This window comes from Vanellus vanellus (genome assembly GCF_965231255.1).
Source record: "Vanellus vanellus genome assembly, chromosome: 2".
Taxonomy (NCBI): domain Eukaryota; kingdom Metazoa; phylum Chordata; class Aves; order Charadriiformes; family Charadriidae; genus Vanellus; species Vanellus vanellus.
This window is the reverse complement of record NC_138906.1, coordinates 130431494-130450567: the sequence shown is the minus strand read 5'-3', so window position 1 is coordinate 130450567 and position 19074 is coordinate 130431494. Positions and strand designations below refer to the sequence as shown.

The 19074-nt window shown below is 39.7% G+C and overlaps 1 protein-coding gene across 1 annotated transcript in view; it reads right to left on the bottom strand.

The window, feature by feature from the left end:
- Nucleotides 1-19074, bottom strand: part of NKAIN3 (sodium/potassium transporting ATPase interacting 3) — a gene marked incomplete at both ends in the record, with an annotated part of 385268 nt that overhangs the window by 178840 nt on the left and 187354 nt on the right. The window contains 2 exons of the mRNA XM_082479460.1: nucleotides 5042-5122; nucleotides 15138-15275. Of these exons, the coding sequence (XP_082335586.1) occupies nucleotides 5042-5122; nucleotides 15138-15275 (219 nt within the window). The remainder of the gene's footprint in view (nucleotides 1-5041; nucleotides 5123-15137; nucleotides 15276-19074) is intronic.

Genomic DNA, 19074 nt, shown 5'->3' with positions numbered 1-19074 from the left:
ATTCCAGAAGTAGCCAGGACAAAATCCACATGATTAGCCCCCATTCTGATGTACAATATTTTGTTTAGAAAAAGAGTATTAGGTTTGCTTTCCCACAGCATTTTACTAAGGAATTTATTAGTCCATTTTGTCCTTGGACGGAATAAATTGTTAGTTTTAACAGAGTTATAATCCTATCCTCCAACTACAGATCCATATAAAAATTTAGTCTATTGTTCTGTCTACAGCTTAATAAAGTTGGCTGGGAGCCCTGGAGACCTTAAACTTCCATTGATAAAAGTAATTATTACTAGAAGAAAAAACTAAAATGTGAAAGATATTGTTTTATTAATTAACATATGCAAAATTTCCTTTGGCCTCAGGTGAAAGGGTAGTGAAGCTAGCGTCACAGGCACATTAGAGTTCACATTCACTTACATTCAGTATCTAAAACTAAGGACCAGACAATAAGCATAAGCTGGTTTAGAGGTAGTTTGGTACTGAATATACAAGTGTTTGTCATGCAAATCCTTGGCCAAAAGCAGTAAGAGCCAGCTGACAGAGAGCTCAACGTTGAGAGCTAAACTTAAAATAATCCAGGATGAAGCAAAGTTTATGCTCAAGAAGCATGCTACAGAAAAGCCAGGCAGAACAAACAGAAACATCATAGAAAAAGAAAAGAGCTCATCAACATTGTCCAACTGCTTAGGTAAGGTATAATAAACAACAGGAAAGGAGTATGCAGTAGTGGAGGGAGGCTATGCATTTACAGGGTGAAGGAAGTAACACATGTAAACAGATGTCACTGTAACCCACAATAAGTAGTAGAAAAATGGTCTACCAAAGAGTATCAGTTGACAGAATGAATGATAATACAAATTAATTCAGCTGTTTTCATACTGATACAAATAATAGAAATATTAACAGTGTACACTACATAAATAAGGTGTCCTTTGTAAAGTAAGAAGTACATAAAAGAATGTAAAGCTGGGGTTGGAGGGCTGCCTTATACAAGTTGGAAGTTCTCTTGTCCATATTTAAGAAGAACATACAAAACTTCAAAATAACAGCTTCTGGTATTATATCAGGTAAGAGGGAATCAAACTTTATTTTCAGATGTGCTTTAGAGATTTTTTTTTTGCCTCTTATTCTTCATATTTGTGTTTATGTCTATATGTTTAAAATTGTCTATAGTCTCGACTGTGGCAATTAGAATACATTTTCATTTCAAGACATAGAATAAGATCCAAACGACTAATGAGCTCATGTATGCATGTAGCAATCTGTCATCCTGCAGCGGAGGATTAAAAGGTCATGTTATAACAGCAGCTTTGTTTCTCTCATACAGAGTGGTTAACACTAAAAATTATGCTTTAAATTTCATAAAAGTAGTAAACAAAAATACAAGCAAATTTAATTTGTCATGCTGGCAGTTTTTTTCACTGCTAAAATCAGAAATGAAAAAAAGAATTTAAAAACCTAAATTAACACAAAAAGTCATATGTGTATATTTATTTTATTTCTGATCCAGTACAATTTTTTAGTCCTAAAGAAGCATTAAAATTTTAGTTGCACATCTGTAACATAAGTGAAAAAGGAGCTTCCCTTACACATTGTTTATAAGGTAGTTAAAAAGCAAACCTTTACTCATTAGCTTTCTACTTACAACACCCAGCTGTGGGAGAGTCAGGTTTATTTCCGTTTCACACCCAGGATGACTTGAATCCATATCATCCGTTTCCCAGGAGATTGCCCTAATTACCATACTATAGTTATTGGGAGATGCTTTCGGAGAAAGCTCTTCTGTGAAGCTTTCCCTCTTTATACAAAATAATATTATATTAATTGGAGCAGGGACCAAAACCCAAGGGAACTCCTCAACGACAAGCCGACAGCTATACGTACTCTCTTCCAGTTCCCAGCTTACCCCTCCCCACCAGCTTCCTTCCCTCAGGTTTACCAGTTTGGCCCTCCAGATTATTAAGAACAAACTTTGGTGGGAATTTGGGTACATATGAAATTGCCTTTTATATTTTTTTTGGCAAATTACTTTAAAATATTAAATGTGTTTTCAACAAAAAATATACTTTCTGTGTCACTTGTGAAGAAACATCAAACTTTTCTGAAAGAATCAAGTCACAGACATCATGTTTGACACTGGGAGGGTAGGTGGCAGACATTTTCATCACTCCTTATCAAGAAAAGTGTAACGATCTTCCTGTACTAAATCCATAAACTTTAAACTAAATATCAAGCTCTTCCTTTTTTAAAAAAAAAAAATCAGTTTACCGGGAAAATCTGAACATTATGTATTATAATTGAAGGAAAAATATTTCCTTCAAACTCTCACAGCACAGAATAGGCCTAAATTATCTACATCCTTCTTATTCTAATTTTCCATTAACAGTAGTGGAACTTCTTGGCAGAATTCAAACAGAGAATATTCCAAGTAGATCTTGCTTTCTGCCGCAAGAATAAGATCTGAGCAAAATTTCAGTGATGAGAGGGTTTTATTAGGACATTTGAAAAGTCTGCCCACGTTGTATGTGTACTCCATATGAAGACATTGAATTAAAGTTACCATTGAACATTGTGCCAAGTTATATTTTCTGGCAGTATTCATAATCAAAGACCTAATATATTCACAGGAAACCAAGCAACAGCAAACTGATTTTGGTCAGAGCAAATATAAACATGATAGTGTTTAAAAACAAACCAACCAACCATCAGTCAGCTGCCAGACAGTATCATAATTTTCCCTGATAGTGTGTCAAGAGAAGTTAAAAATTATAATCAATCTGCATTCATTTCAGAAACAAACCCTTTTTTTTTTAAATGGAAAATAGAACAAGAGCAAGAAAAAAGGTGAATATTCCCAGCCAAGATTTCAATGATGAGAAAATAGCCATCCTTGAAAAGAGGCTTACGGCGCTTGATTTCCCAACCACACTCCCGTACTTTTCTATCATGCTTGACAACACAGGAACATATTCATGGAAAACAAAGATGAAAATTTTAAGCTGGCATGTTGGGTAAAACGTGGGTCTCAATTCAGTCAGTGTCAAATACCCATCAATTTGTAAATACCCAGGATTTTATAAATATGGTGCAAAAAGATCTCTGTCTCTCGATGACTGCATTATCTCTAGCATAGTTTTCAGAAACAGCATTGAACAACCCCAATTTCCGCTGTTTACTAAAAGAATTTCTTGTTTCTATCACTAGTAGCTCGGTCCAGATACTGATGCTTTTGATGTTATGTATATAAAAGCAGTTAACTTTCATGGAAATAATTTTGTGTCTATCACCTTGTTGAGAAACTACTTTTCAAGTGTTGTCATTATAAACCACAAGATAAAAATTCCACCAAAATTCTGAGATCAACCAACATATATACTAATAAAAGGGATTTTTTCTCAACTATTGAGTAATATTCATGCTTCTATTTCTCTGTGTTGTGATTTGCCATATAAGTTAAGTAACAGGACCTAAAAGTGAAACACAATGGTGAAATTGGAAGATATAAGATTTCAATTCATTCCTGCTGGTTTATAAACCCCTTACACAAAAGATATGATCAGACTTCTTTGCGGTCAAAAGCAAGAAAACTCAAATCGTCACAAAATCAGGGGTCTGGCTAAAAGTTTAGCTTCAGTTCCTAGGCACTTAGACAAAAAGAATAGTTATCTATAAAAATATAATAGTCACAATAAAAACAGTCATCACCCAACTGATTGAAAAAATACAAACTCTATGTATCATGAAAATGAACAATTACTTTGGGCCGCCATCACTTCCATGTGTTGCTCTTCTGTTCATCTAATAGATTTTTAAGTCAGAACATACCAATATGATAATCTATTTTGATCGTCTATGAAAAGCACTGATTTCCTCATTAAGCCTATGACTTCTGGTGAACTACATAATATTTGGAGAAAAAATAAACTGTTGTAGCTTTTCATTACGGAATTTTATCACCAAAGGAATCTATCACTGAAAGCTTTAATTTTAATTGAATTTTTACTGAGTAAATTAAATTTTATTTCTTCTTAAATTGGTTTCACCAGTTTTCTGTTTGTTGTTAGCCAAAAGCTAGGCTTTTTAATGCTGAACCCAAAAAAGTATGCAGCTCACAAATGTTCCCACCTGAACTGAGCGGAGCTCGCAATTCTCTAAAAGCATAAGCATTGCATGAATTAACAGTGATGTAGTTCATATCACTAAATCTAAAATCAATACTGGGGACATTTATTCTATTAATAATACTGGTATCAGCATGCGCTTTGGGCACACTGTGCCTGGAATCATTTAAGTACGAATGCGGTAAACAAGAATCAATATCATCTACGTCCAACAGGAGGATAGAAACCAGCAGATATTGCATGGAACTCACTGTCGATACAATGCTAAATATAACCTACGCTAACATAAGTACTGCCTTATATGAATGCAACGTGTAACTCGATACTTCCAGCAAACATTTCTGCTCACATCAGAGGTTTGAATAAAGAATCAGTAAGCTAGAGCATTGAGTGTCACGTAAAGGAAAGTTTTATTCAGATGTGAAGAAAGCCATCATTTGCCATTTGTTCCTTTTTATAAGGAATTAACATGCTCCCTGTGAGACCAATTTGCTCAACAAGTTATTACACTAACCTTCTTAGTAATTTTCTTTAGCTGCTTTCAAAGTAGTCTTGGAAATTCAGATACCTTTTTCATACACACTTGAAATTTCAACCAAAATGACATTGTCTGTTTTTCAACAATCAAAAAGAAGCTCATATTTTCCACCAAATAGTATTTTTATTCCCTCTCCCCCCCACCCCCGATGGTACTTCAGAAGGCAACTGTAATTCAGATTCATTGCGTTTATGTACTTCTAACCCATGACTATTTACTATCAGAGACAAGTTCAAACACTGCAGTTCTCGGAGGGGAACTCCGAAGATCAAATTGTATGTTCAAACAATCACATTTTTCCTGTATGGTCGCAGCCTTCTAAAATCTGAGTACTGCTGGTAAAACACCCTCCCATAAACCTGAAAAAGGATAAGTGACCTACCTTTGAAAGTCCGCCTACTTCCAAATAGAAGCAGATAATGAAAACATTCCAGGTGACCCACAGGGCAGTCCACACCGTGTACTAAACACAAAGCCGGATGAAAGCAAAAAGACAGAAAAATAAAATGTGAAGATGAAAGAGGACTTTATACTGAGCAGATCAATAATAAAAAACCTGATATCGGTAAGATTTGTTCTTCTGGGAACAGACAAGCGCAGAGCTCAGAAAAGGAGTTTTCCCTGTAGAAGTCCCCTAAGAACCATAGGAAATTACAAATCCAATATTCAGTGCTGCTCTAAATACATGCCAATAAAACAGATTTATTCTTTACAGTTTTACACTATCCTACTGATGCCAATCAAGTCCAAAATGCTGACTTAAACACTGTTTTGGGGGCAGCTGTGAGTTATTTGTAAATAACAATTTAGCTCTGTTAATGGAGATTTCAGAATAGCACTTAAATAGCATTTAAATAAGCAAACATTACTAAAATAATATTTAAATATTATGAAGAAAGACACAAGAAAAAACCACCATTAAATAAAACAGAAGATCTATTGATCTGATATTGGGATATTTTTCAAAAACAAACAGGTAAAGGTTATATCTGACCTCTTAAGAGTCTTTCAGTAAAAGGTATTTTAATTACATTAAAAATAGCTCACTAATTCTCTGGCCTTTGTGGCCATAAACCCGATCCTGCAATGCACTCTTAACAGATGAACATACCCATATCTCTTCTGGGTTCTCCACTGTCCTACCCTAGTGCAAGACTGAACTCACACTCCACCCACAGCACGAACGGGAGACTAATTTGTCTTCCTTAAATCATCTTCTGTATTCTAATTGTCAGCATAAGTGACTGGCGCTATTTCCTTACAGATGCACTGTTTACCTATGTACAGCCGTAAACTATGCCCAATTAATTCTGCAAGCGCTACACCTCAGAAGCATTTCTGTCTGACGGCTGAGGGCACGCTCCGCCACGCGGGAGCTACACCCACCTGAAAAACGCACCGAGCAGCAGCGGTGCCACTTCACGTTTATGTGCTTATAACCTTCACGGTGGAGAACTGCTGCTAAGTGCCTTTGCAAGTCTATTTAGCTGTGACCAGGTAAGGCTTATATGCTACTGGTTTGCTTCAACATACTCAGTAAAGCCCAACACCCTAATCTACGATACGCTGGATCCCATTTTAATCACATGGGTGCTGTTGGCTTGGCTTTCCTGGGCAGTTTTGGGTGGTGTTCCCCTCTTCCTTCCCCTCCCTGTGATGTATGACAAAAGGTTCAGGTGAAAAGGACGGAGTTTTTTCCCCCACTTTGATTACCCCCACACGCATACAGTGGTTTCTGTACGCGAGGCAGGTTAACTGCTTTAATTTAATTTCTTCTGAGGTACTTCAGGGCAGTTTGGAGATGGCTATGGCATAAGAAGTAGGTCATTAACAAAGAAAGTGAGAGTAACGCTCCTGGGCTGTTTCCTCCGGCTTACAGAAAAGGGCAGTGTGGCAACTGAAGGCTGAGTTATAAAATAGACAAAGCTGTTGTGGTCTGTGAGCAGTACAAGGTCTGAACTATTCATAAGATTAACTTAAAGGAGGATATCACATTTTACCGCATGTGCTGACTCTGTAGTAACTCAGCAGCAGCTCCTGATTTTCCAGTACGTGTCCTCAGAACACCAGGTGCAGAGCGTTCAAAATTAATCAACACTTAATATCAGTCCAGCTGCTCGTAAGAAGCAGATTTCAGAATATTCAGGAGAATTCCCCTTTTTAAGAAAGATTTTTTTTTTTTAATCTGTCCGTGAATGAAATCTGTCATCACAACAACAGGAAACCGACTTGATGTGCCAGGCCAAGCCAAACCTGTTAATGGCCTCATTCTGCCCCATGGGCACCAAGGACAACTCTGAACCATGCAGGCAAAACCTGTCTGAACATGCTTTACCAGGGCAAGCTATGCTGTTTTACACAGTCAGGACCTGTTCGGTCCCTTATCCGCCGTGACGATTACTGAAAGGGAAGTGCAGGTGAAAAGTTTGGTGGACTTGGCAGCGTTCGGTTTATGGTTGGACTCAATGATCTTAAAGGTCTTTTCCAACCTAAATGATTCTATGATTCTATGAAAGCAGGTGTGTACCTTGAAACCCAGCTGCTGTGTATGGAAAGGCTCTTCCTATACTCTCACTGAACTGCAGGAATAGATATTTAAGCTCTATTTGCTTTAAGAACATAATAATGACATATTTGGTAATTAGGACTATATAATTTTTAAGATAAGAAAGTTATTGTCCAAATTTGAAAACATATTTGGGTTTTTTTTTCCTTGTATAGCATCGTAGGTAGTTAAGGAAGACTACATTAAACAAAAAGTTTTAAGACAGCAAAAGCAAGAAAGCAAAATTAGGAAATGTCAGGATTCTGGTTATATATGCCATCTTAATTTTTCTCTTTTGTGGATACGCAATACAATGCAACCATTAATTAAATCATTATAGGTATATTCTTATTTTAAAAGACCCTACCTTCCTTAATATATTTTATGAACAGCTAACTCAATACTTCATTTCTCTTTGTCGCTCAGACCCTGCTCTGAGGACAGAATATTAATTTCCTCATGAGGTTTTCTAAGATGCTCATCGCAGTGATGTCTGAGAGCTGCGCAAATATTAACTAATTTATTTTATGTTATAAGGGAATGATACAGCCCTCAGAATGCAAATTATGTTCTGATACATGCGGAGATTACATTCAGAAGTATTCATACGTTATAGGCCTCCAACTTGAGATGCTTAAGACTTCATTTTTCAGAACGCTTGGGATTATACAAGCGCTTTATAAGCTCAGCGTTCAGCTCTCTGTGTGAGCATTCAGCACTCGTGCAGATGAGACCACAAGGTCTCAAGACAAGAACCCAGAATGCAAGGGGAAAACGAAGCACATGAAAAATTTGGTTTAAGTAAGTGACGCAGTTTGTGTCAAAAAAGGTTTGGGCAGTTGAGAGCAGAGATAAAACTCAGCTACCCAGCACAGCCTTCACAACAAAAGCAATCTTTTTAGTCTTGCTGTCACAAGCCTCATTCTTCCCATGCCTTTTGTTTTCTGCAAATCAAGTTTCTATTCTATAGCTGCAATCACCAGAAAAAAAAACAAATGTCTGTCCTTTCTACTGCAGCTGAGGGCTTCTTTGCAACTAGAAAATTTAGCAACTAGGAAATTGCAACTAGAAAAAAATTGGTGTTTATCCACACAGTTCAAACCAGCAAATATATAAAAGAATCACATTAAGATTGCACAGAAGACCTTTAATATCAGCTTTTCTTAATTTTTGAGTGTTTCTTCCTGAAAAATTTGTAATACTTTCTGAACGTTATGTGTATGTGTGTAAATTTATATGTACATACCTTCAAGGTTTAAAACAAAGATTGTAACAATATTCCATTATGCGGCATCACACTAACACTTGCTTGGGTTACTAAGAGAGCTGTAACTTTTAGATCATGATGAAGATCTCTCCTTTTTGCCAGCAGAGAAACTGCCTGCAGCCCCAGGTTGTTTCCCTCGGTGAGAAGGGACATATGCACGCTGGCAGACATTTGCTGTCAATGGCAGAGTGGTTAGGGTTTGAAACATCAGGTCCGCACCGATACTCAGGGTTCATTTCCCTCCCAAGACACCTCACCTAATGTGTTTCATGACCTCACCTGCCACTCAACTTCTCCCACCCCATGTCCTGAACACTACCCTGATGGTCCTGCTGTGTCTGCTCACTCTCCTCCCACGTGCACCCAGGGAGGTAGGCACACTGGAGGGGAGGGATGCTATCCAGAGGGACCTGAACAGGCTGCAGAGGTGAGCCCAAGCCAACCTCATGCAGTACAACACGACCAAGTGCAAGGTCCTACATCTGGGTTGGGGCAATCCCAAGCACAAATACAGGCTCGGCAGGGAATGGCTGGAGAGCAGCCCTGAGGAGAAGGACCTGGGGGTGCTGATTGACGAGAAGCTCAACATGAGCCAGCAATGTGCGATCGCAGCTCAGAAGGCCAACCGTATCCTGGGCTGCATCAAAAGAAGTGTGGCCAGCAGGTCAAAGGAGGTGATTCTGCCCTTCTACTCCACTCTCGTGAGACCCCACCTGGAGTACTGCATCCAGCTCTGGAGTCCCCAACATAAGAAGGACATAGACCTGCTGGAGCGTGTCCAGAGGAGAGCCACGAGGATGATCCGAGGGCTACAGCACCCCTCCTGTGAGGAGAGGCTGGAAGAGTTGGGGCTGTTCAGCCTGGAGAAGAGAAGGCTCTGGGGAGATCTTATTGTGGCCTTCCAGTACCTAAAGGGGGCCTACAGGAGAGCTGGGGAAGGACTTTTTACTAGGGCATGTAGCCATAGGATGAGGGGGAATGGCTTTAAACTAGAAGAGGGCAGGTGGCAGGTTTTCACTTTGTGGGTGGTGAGGCACTGGAACAGGTTGCCCAGAGAGGTTGTTGAGGCCCCATCCCTGGAGGTGTTCACGGCCAGGCTGGACATGGCCTTGGGCAACCTGATCTAATAAGAGGTGTTCCTGCCTATGGCAGGGGGGTTGGAACTCGATGATCTTCAAGGTCCTTTCCAACCTAAACCATTCTATGATTCTATGATTCCTGCCCCAGTTCTTTGGCTAGCCAAATCACTCCCCCCTGGCTCAGCTGGTCTCATGCTCAGCATCACAATCCTCACCATATCTGGCATGAAGAAGGAATTTTCCACACAGGATGAATTAAAAAGAGGGTTTGGTTTTTTTCATTTTATAGCCCATATGATGCACTACTTAAAAGTCACCTAGATATTTTCACATAAGAGATTCCTTCTGCTGGAAGGACCTGGGACACTGGTAATAATCTTTACTCATTTCTCCCCACGATGCACTGTATACTTTCTTGGTTTTTGTCTTTTGCACTAAGGATTGTATATTGTGCGGAGTGAGGAAGCATTTGGAGTCTTATAAGTTATGGGGAGAGAGTATTCCCTAAACCTTACAGGTTAAATACCCATTAAATTATTGTCCAACCCAGCAGGTTCCTTTCAGATCCCCTTTCTTAATGCCAGCCTCTCTACAATAGTGATATTTCTATACCTCTTTTGACTCTACAGGTCATATTGAAACTGATGCAGAGATACATTTCATATACCAGTGAAATACAACCATTTCTAGAGTTAAGTCACGCATATTAGAGGGACACAATGTCACAAAAAGAAAAAGTTAAGAAAAATGCAAAGGATGGCTTCTTAAACAGAAAGGTAAGAGAGAAAAGGGGAATTTCTAAGTTTGAATATTACAAGGATTGTGGGATAGGTTTAGCTTTAATGAATAAACTATCTCAAGTGTATATTTAATTTGAAGTGCAACACCTCCTCTGACAGTGTCTTGGCATTAAGGGAAATGGATGTTGGCTCAGGGATACTTCAAGGGAAAGGCAGCAACTACTGAGTCATCAGATTGTCCCCCTGTAATACCTGGCTGTGCCCCAGAGGCATCAGTACTTACAGAGACCTACTTACTCATATTTGTGAGACACGACAAGGAAATTGGCATAAATGAACATCATGGAACAGTAACAACTCAGGACTTAAGAGGAAGGATATTCAAGGAGTAATTTTGGTTGCCTAAATATTTCACACGTTTTGAAACTGCAAGAGTGTTTGTGTAGCGTTTGCTTGAATACTGTGTAAAGTATCCTGTATAGCCTTTCTCCTGCCTTTTTTTTTTTTTTTTTTTAAAGAAACTGCCTCCTGGCTTTTCAGATGTATACATTGTCTAAATATCATATTATTTCAGGGAATAAATTAAGGAGAGCAAAGCAGAGATTTCCACTTTATATTCCCCTATTTGAGTGTATTATTTTAATCTCTCACTGTTCATTAATACATTCATGTTCAGCTTTGGGCCAGGTTTGTGCAATCTTAGCTATATGACTCATCGTTCAGAAGGCTTTTGAAGTCCCATATCAGAAGTAGAAGAGGGGGAAAAAACCCCAACCTTAACAAGTATTCTGTCATTATTTTTAATCAATTTTAACAGCCTGAAAATCTTGCTGGTGATAGCTAGTTCTATCAAGAAAGGAAAAGCATGCACAGGAAATGGATCGCAGCAGAGCTCTGGAGCTGCATGACAGCTATGTTACAGCGTAGGTAGAACTGAAATTTAGCTGGTTTTTTATTTGCAAATGTTTGGGTAAGTTCAAACGAGCTAATATGGGAAAATTAGGAATCAGCTCTTCACTTTTATGTCCCCTGAGAACTTTGCACTGATTTATTTCAGCCACAAAATATTCAAGTACTGAAAATAGCATATCTGCATAGTGACAGGACAAATTGTTCACTAAAATTGATCTAAACTAGCAATTAATACAAAAACTATTAGAAATAATTATTGGATTTAAACTAATTAGGACGCTTGGTATTAATGCAGCAGCTCTCTCTCTCTCTCTATTCCTAGGCTCTGATGACTCAGAATTTTACCTATAAGCAACTGAAATTCCAGATTTATTTCAGAATCACCATTCTTATAGTCCTATACCTGAAGGGTCTCCAGCTGCTTTTGTGTTTATCCAGCTTCTATCGCAGCGCTTCACTGAGCTACATAGCTCTAGGTACCTGCACCAAAAGCCTGCTCAGTTGTGTCCGCAGAACTACAGTCTCGTATTTGACTGCAGTATAGATGTACTTCAAGTTCTGGCCCTACACATAACAGATTTATTCACTTACTTTCGCATTTCTGCTCTATGTTAAATTTTGAGGGTAGAGAACATGACATATGCAGCATAGGGTGGTAAAGTGAAAACTTTTGTGTAGCTTCTCTTGTCAGGGAAACCTTCAGGCACAGCCTTCATTGCACAGATGACAGATTAAAGACCTTCTTTTGAGGTCAAACCAAGGACTCTATAGCTGGTCAGCTTAAGTCAAGATCCCTACGAGAGTATGACAGAATACCATGGGGACAATTTGTGCCACATGCACCAGCTCAATTTTGTGTAGACAGTTTACAAAAGTAAACTGTTGTATCTGACTTGACTCTCTCTTTAATTCAATTTTTTATATCCCAGTGGGATCATATGCACCAGCAAAGCTGATGTCCAGGGAAGTTTAAAGAAAAGGCAATGGATACTAAACATACTTTTCCTGAAGTATTTGGTTACTTTTCCAGTTAAACTGGATTTAGCTAAATCTAAATCAGAAGCTTCAGCAATCAGAGTACATAAAAGCATGACTCAACATATTTTTTTTTTGCCAAAACCATAGAACCAAATTCTTACTCTAATGTGGGATACCAACCACTAACTTACCCAGGGGCTCACATGTGGCTGAGGCTGCAGATGTGGACCTGGAAGCCCACGAAGCTTCTCAATGAATTTGGAGCCCAATTCACTACTCTGAGCAGATGTAGGAATCTCTCCGCATATTGTATTTAAGGAAGACTGAAATTCAGGACTCTGCTGAAGATTTGCATTAAACACTTTATATTTGAAGACAGTTTTACCACTGTAACAGGTGGAACATGATTTTATATGGTTTCAGAAGTAGGGAGGCAGTCTATGCCTTTCCTTGGGAGAAGTGCCTTTGGATTCCCTTTTCCCTTACTGAAGACAGCCTGGAGCTGGAACTGGTAAGGGTCTTTGCTGTCCACACCACTGACTCCTCTAGGGCTTCTGAGGAGAGCTGGCAAAGCCCAGCTGTGGTTGGGACAGCCCTAGGAAGCACAGCTTCTGGGGAGCATGTGTTATTGGGAGAATCTCAGACTATAGATCAACGAGCACTTTAGCTGGCATAACCCTGCACTGCTGGAGAAGGACTCCATGCACTTTTCCCTGTCCTCTGACTACTTGTTCCCTTTTCCCCTCTCACACCTCCTCCCTTCTGCTGGAACAAGCCTAATAGTGAAACAGGTCAGAAAGCTGACTGGCACTTAAGTTAACACTGGAAAAGAAAATGGTTGCTTTTCAGCTGGATCTGTTCTGGTTTGATAGTTAATCAAGTGGCTGAACTGATGCTTGTGCTGGTGCAAATGAAGGAACAGCACAGAGACTGAGGGTGGCAGCTGAGCAAAGGGAGGATTATTGCCTATGCTGGCTTGAGGCATTCACTGCATTCAGCCTGAGGGTGAAGCTAGACAAGAGGCTGAACTGACAAGTTTGCAGCTCCCAACAAGGGAAGTCTTGCATCTCCTCCTTTCCCCTCTGCCTCCACACTGCTGTTCACAACTGCACAGTCCCAATCCCTGCCTTATGCTGGCCCCGGCACCCATTGGGAACCTTCCAGACTGGATTCAGCTCACCAGCCTAGCAAAAAACTCTCCACTTTTTGCTAGGTTGGTTTTCTGACAGCTTAGAGTAGGACTGGCTTACTGAAGGGTCCAGTTAACTGCTGCCAGAATTGGTGGAGAGGGTTCGGAGAAGTGTTGAGCCAAGGAGAAGAACAGTAGGAACAGGGAGGCATGCAAGCCACCCCCTTCTGCTGATGTTGAGCTGTGAGGCTGGTTCCTGACAACTTGTGTGCTTTCACCCTTCAAACGTCAGGATTTGGCTTAAACTATTCCTACTTCACTGGGAACCTTTCATTAGTAAGGACAGAAGTTGCTCTAAAGTCTTGATCTTCCCAAGTAATGAGTATTTGCACCTGCTATAGCTTGAGCTCTTAAATTTATGCTTAAAGTTAAATCAGAGCGTGAGTTCAGTCAAACCTGAAGATAAAGTATCTTGTTGAGGTGTTTCTTTCTTTAATTATGAGTTTTCTAACCCTACTTTAAAACAACTTTAATATAGTCTAAAATGCTCGTTTACATTGCAAAAGATATAGAAACAGTCAACATCTGTTGTGTTTCATTTGAAAACTAAGTCAGTGCTGAACCCGAGGGGCAAGAGATTTTGTGGTGTCGCACTTCAGGCATGAATTTCCAACATAATTTTACAGATACTTACCCTCACTCGTTCCAGATATCTTATATATAAAATGGAGAACATGAAGTAGAAAGGTGACTCATCAAGATACGGATGTATATATACTGCTGCCCAGTTCTCCAACCACAGGTAATAGGTAAAAGTGCTATTATTTACATCAATCCATTTGCAATCGCTTATAGTCTGCTTGTGAAGCTTAGCTAATGTGAGTATAAAGAACCTTGGGTGCACTTTTTGTTCACTTTTTCTTTTAAGACATGACAAAGAATTACAGGATTCCAGGATTGACTAGAAAAGATGAAGCTTTTAAAGTACTTGTTTGATGAGTTTTCCTCAGTAGACATTTATTTCACTCTTTTGTGAGGGGAAAAAAAATAACTTTAGCCTCTTAAAATCCATTACTGACAACATAACTGAAATGTTCCAGATACAGACACTGCCAGGCAAAGAAATAATATTCATCCATTCAGGAGAAACTGAAGGGATATTTTTTTGTTGGCAGTTTTCTTCACAGCTTTGAAGGTTTTTTTTTTATTCCCGGTGACGTTGAGAACATGGGAGAAAAATCCGTGAAGCCTCAAGTTACAAGCATCAGAGACAATTTACAACAATTTAGCATCGAGGCCATAAATATAGGTCTCAGCAAAGTTAGATGTAAGTGAGAAGGAGTTTTCTCTGGAACCCATGGGTCAAAGGACAAAAGGAATTTCTGCAATTCTTGCTTTTCCATCTTTAAGAGGAAGATACAGCTAAATATAACCTGACCATTACAAACATTTTTTTAAATGGCCATTGATTCTGCTTGTCTATAGCAAAGAGAACAATAATTTGTATTTCTTTTCTTCATTTATGCATAGTCCAATTGTCGATGTTCCCATGACTCAACAGGGTATTTCATTCTTTAAAGAATCTTACTAAGACCTTATATCATGATCATACTTTTGGTAGCACTTTCTCTGTGTTACCCATTCTTGATAGCTTCCAAAATCTCAGGAATGCCACTCAGTAGTCCTAAATTTGCAAAAAAGACATGGAGACCTCTAAAGTTTCTACAGAAATACCATCTGGGGTTTTGATGCCAAGAAAATTCTACTTTGTAATGTGACAGGTTTTAAAACAAATTGCAAAAAATAATAGATAATAAATGAAACTTACCACGACTATATATCGAGGCCTAAACTGGATGGTTCCAAACAAACCCAAAATGACAACTATTATTTGTAGGAAATTGCCAAGGATAGGAGCCCATTGGAAACCAAGGAAGTCAAAGATCTGTCTCTCTAATGCTGCCAGCTGTAAGAAAACACATAAACAGAACATCCACTTTTTAATTATGGGTGAGACAGAACACTTATCATTTTGTTATTTGCACCAGGCTTCACCAAGCAGAAGTATGGCAAAATTCTGAAACTATGGTTCCTGGGTGTAGCCTTTGTCAGTGTTTCAGTAGAGTGGTATCTGAAGAAAGCTTACAGCATACAGTTCTCCTAATGAAAAAAACACTTTGAAAAACTTTAAGAAAATGCTTGTAAAACCTTCACATAATATAAAACTACCTCGACAAACCAAACACAGACAAGTTTTCTTCTGTTTTTGAATGCTGGAAACTCTAAGGCTTGACAATGTTTATTTAAATACAAAACTTGTCTTAAACAGAGGCTCACCTAGATTTGAGCAAAGCCAAGCAAACCTTGATGTTGTTAATGAAGTATCATCATGCTCCCTCCCTGCCCCATGTCTTTGCTTTCTTAGATTTAGTCTAAACTAAACTCGGCTGCAAGTTCCTCAATGTATTCCTAAAGGAGAGAGATTTCGGCCAAAAAAAGGCAGAGCAGGCTCAGAGGAGATCCAGATGTAGCTACTGAGTATGTTCCCAGGAGTTCCCTAATGCAGGAATTAAGGAAGACTGTTGGGACCTCCTCACTATGTGAGGCATGGAGGCAGGCTCACGGACTGAAAAGTTATAGAAAATGTTGGAAGATGTTGGAATACGCTACTTCAAAACCATCAGCCAAATGAGCAATCTGCACTCTGCCAAAAGCTGCTAGGTTACTTTGTACAAGCACAATCAGAAAGACATGGTGGCAACAGAATGGCTCTCTTTTCTCTGTCCTTATGGTATTTTGGGGGTTGATTTAGTTGGGTTTGGAAATGGAGGAAGCTAAGAAGCATCAACCTTCATCCTTGCATCAGCATGTGATTCTTAGGTAATTCTGCATTTCTGGATGTTAAGCAAAAAAGAAAAAAAAAAAAAAAAGCCAGATTAAAATTCTTCTACAAACACATTTGCTACTCACTTTTGGCAATCCAGTCTATCGTTCTAAAGATACTAAAATCAACTTTCTCAGCAGCACACTTGTTGAAGTTTAAACTTGGTTCAATATTTTTCCAGCCATCGCAAGACATTTTTGAGCAGCTAAACAGAGAAACAACTCAGTTTCTGTGCTTGCCACAATTTATTACACATCTACTTGATTTTACTACATTGCTACAAACCCTAAAGTTTACTCAAACGTGCACTTAAAATATTTATAACTGAGACAGGTGGAGTAAGCATGACTCTATGGATACCAACCAAAGGATTATAATTTGTGGGTATTTCACATAAAACATTTCCTTTTACACATTCAATCCCCACCTACAAGATGGGGTTAGGTGTCACTGAGAGCAGAACAAAAATCATTCCTTACACCAGTCACGAAAACCACATTCTCTATGCTGAGGTTAATAAATATGATAAATCTAAACAATTAAATGAACAAAGATTGAATCATCAACTTGGTGCAGCTCCTCTGCAATCAGTGAAGTCACATTGACTTTTATCATCTAAACCTCTCGCCCAGTACATACAAATGAAAAGTTATCACACAGAAGACAATGTTAAAATTATATTATCCTCTTAGACATGTAAGATCTTCCTATCTTAACAGAAATTATCTTATTCTCATGCTGTAGGTAAGGGAGAATCTCAGAGGGAACACCACTCCCATGTGAGTGAAGCTGTTGGCTCACGTAGCATTAGCTATCTACCTTGCATTTGTCACACTCTGCCTTCTCTTCTTTTAACTCATTGTCCTATACCATCTGGATCAATAAACAGTTTTCTTCCCTATATATGGAAAAGAACTACAGAAGTTAATGACAAAACCCAGAAAATGACATAATTACATGGACCTCAGATGGAATTTCAGTGTCTAACAGTGTGACTGTCACCTTCCTGGAAGTATATGGGTGTCCTAACTGGTACACAACAGTGACCTCGATGTCATTCTTGTAATGTCTTCACCTTGTAGTAGACTCATAAGCATCACAATAATGGCCTAGTTGGGACTTCACTAGGGACACCTCAGAATCACTTGCTTTTTCAACCACTCTCTAATGCATTCCCTCATGGCAATTCAGGTGACGTCACATTTGGGAATACCCCTGCCTGTAGCTTTCCTAAACCACAGGATACATCGCACAGTACAGTACAGTACAAGTATGCCCCAAATCCCATGTGTGTGATGGTGTGAGATTGCAGAGAGTTTCAAAAACTCTTTGGCACAGGAAGAACTCACAGTTTATGGTATTAGCAACAAGGTACCAAGACTCGTGTCCTGTATCACATAGGAAGACATTTATGACACCCATGACCAGAGCCATAGCCTGTTTCATTCCACCACTACAAGGGGAGCTCTTCCAGGGTCAGCAAGGCACCTAAATAATTCCCAGACCATCATTTTCCAGAGACAATGTGTCTTCTTCCTGGAGCCCTGACATTACCAAGTGAACAGAGGGTGGAGTGGCCAAGTCAGATTAGAATCTGTTTATCAGTCAGCCACCTCTTCCCTGGCATTCATTGAAACTCTCACATAGCCTGTCTTCACCTGCACCAATAGAGTATGTTCTGTGATGCTCCCAGCACTGAAGGCAGCTGGATTAGGATTGACTCCAGCAAAGTGTCCTTGGCTCTGAAACGGGGCAGCTGTGTGCAAACTACATACCTGCCTGCTCAAACGGTTCCTGGGCATGGGTGAACTGTCAGGATGGCTCCATTAACGTGACAGAGGACTCTAACAGCTCCTTAGCACCCACAATGGCATGCCACTGCCTAGCTTCTTCCCCAGGCACATGAGAATTTGCTGGTGTAGAGAGCACAGGGCTTGGGCAGAGTCGGTGTTGAGGAAATTCATTCACACATATGGTTCACTGCAAGAGATGGCTGCCCTGCTCTTTTAGACATGTTATGTAGTGTTGAACCACCTAGAGCTGTCTGAAAGACTGCAGCCCAGATATGAACACTGCAGCACAGATATGAATGAACCTGTTCAGTATGTGTCCCTTCTTAAACGGGTCCTTAGAAGCAGTTTTCAGAGCGGTGTAGATCAGCACCTTAAATGCCTGAAAGACACAGTACTGCAACGTCAATGAACACAGCCACTGCACTCTGCCAACAGACTTGTCTTAACAGGTTTGGTACCCAGGTCATGCCTAAACTAGGTCAGATGCAAAGTTTTCCTTCGTGTGTACCTCCTTGATATCTGCCAAGCAGGCTCTGGGGACCTCCAGCAGGACTGGGCTCCCACAAAATAGCACAGTGGCCACAAGTATCTTCCCAAAGATGGTTGTAGAAATGTCTATATGCACCGTAGGTAGATATACACATATAAAAAATAATTAGTCTTTTTATGGACTACTGTGGTAAAGGCACCCACCACAAACACAGAGAAATAAGGTTCAGTTTCCTCTCCTGCTGCCTCCTGAGGTATCTATTCCTCTCCTCCCACCTCCTATCCATTAGGATACCAAGGGGCAGAGCTTCTCCTTGAAGCTGTGTCACTAGGCAAAAAATAAAAATTTGCATTTAGTGAGTAAAATAGAGAGCACAAGCAGAAACACGAGTCTACAGCCTACTGCTTATGGCACTTATCAGGGATTGGGAGAGTTGCTTGTATTTCTTGCCTGCAGGGCTTGCTCTTTATATACGGTGACAGCATGTAAACCACCGAAGGAGTCCTGAGAGCAGGACACCAAATACACAGCACCATCCCTTCCCCACTAGCAAGTGCTTTCCCCATCGGGCTATGGTGAGACCTTCCTGTGCAGTTAA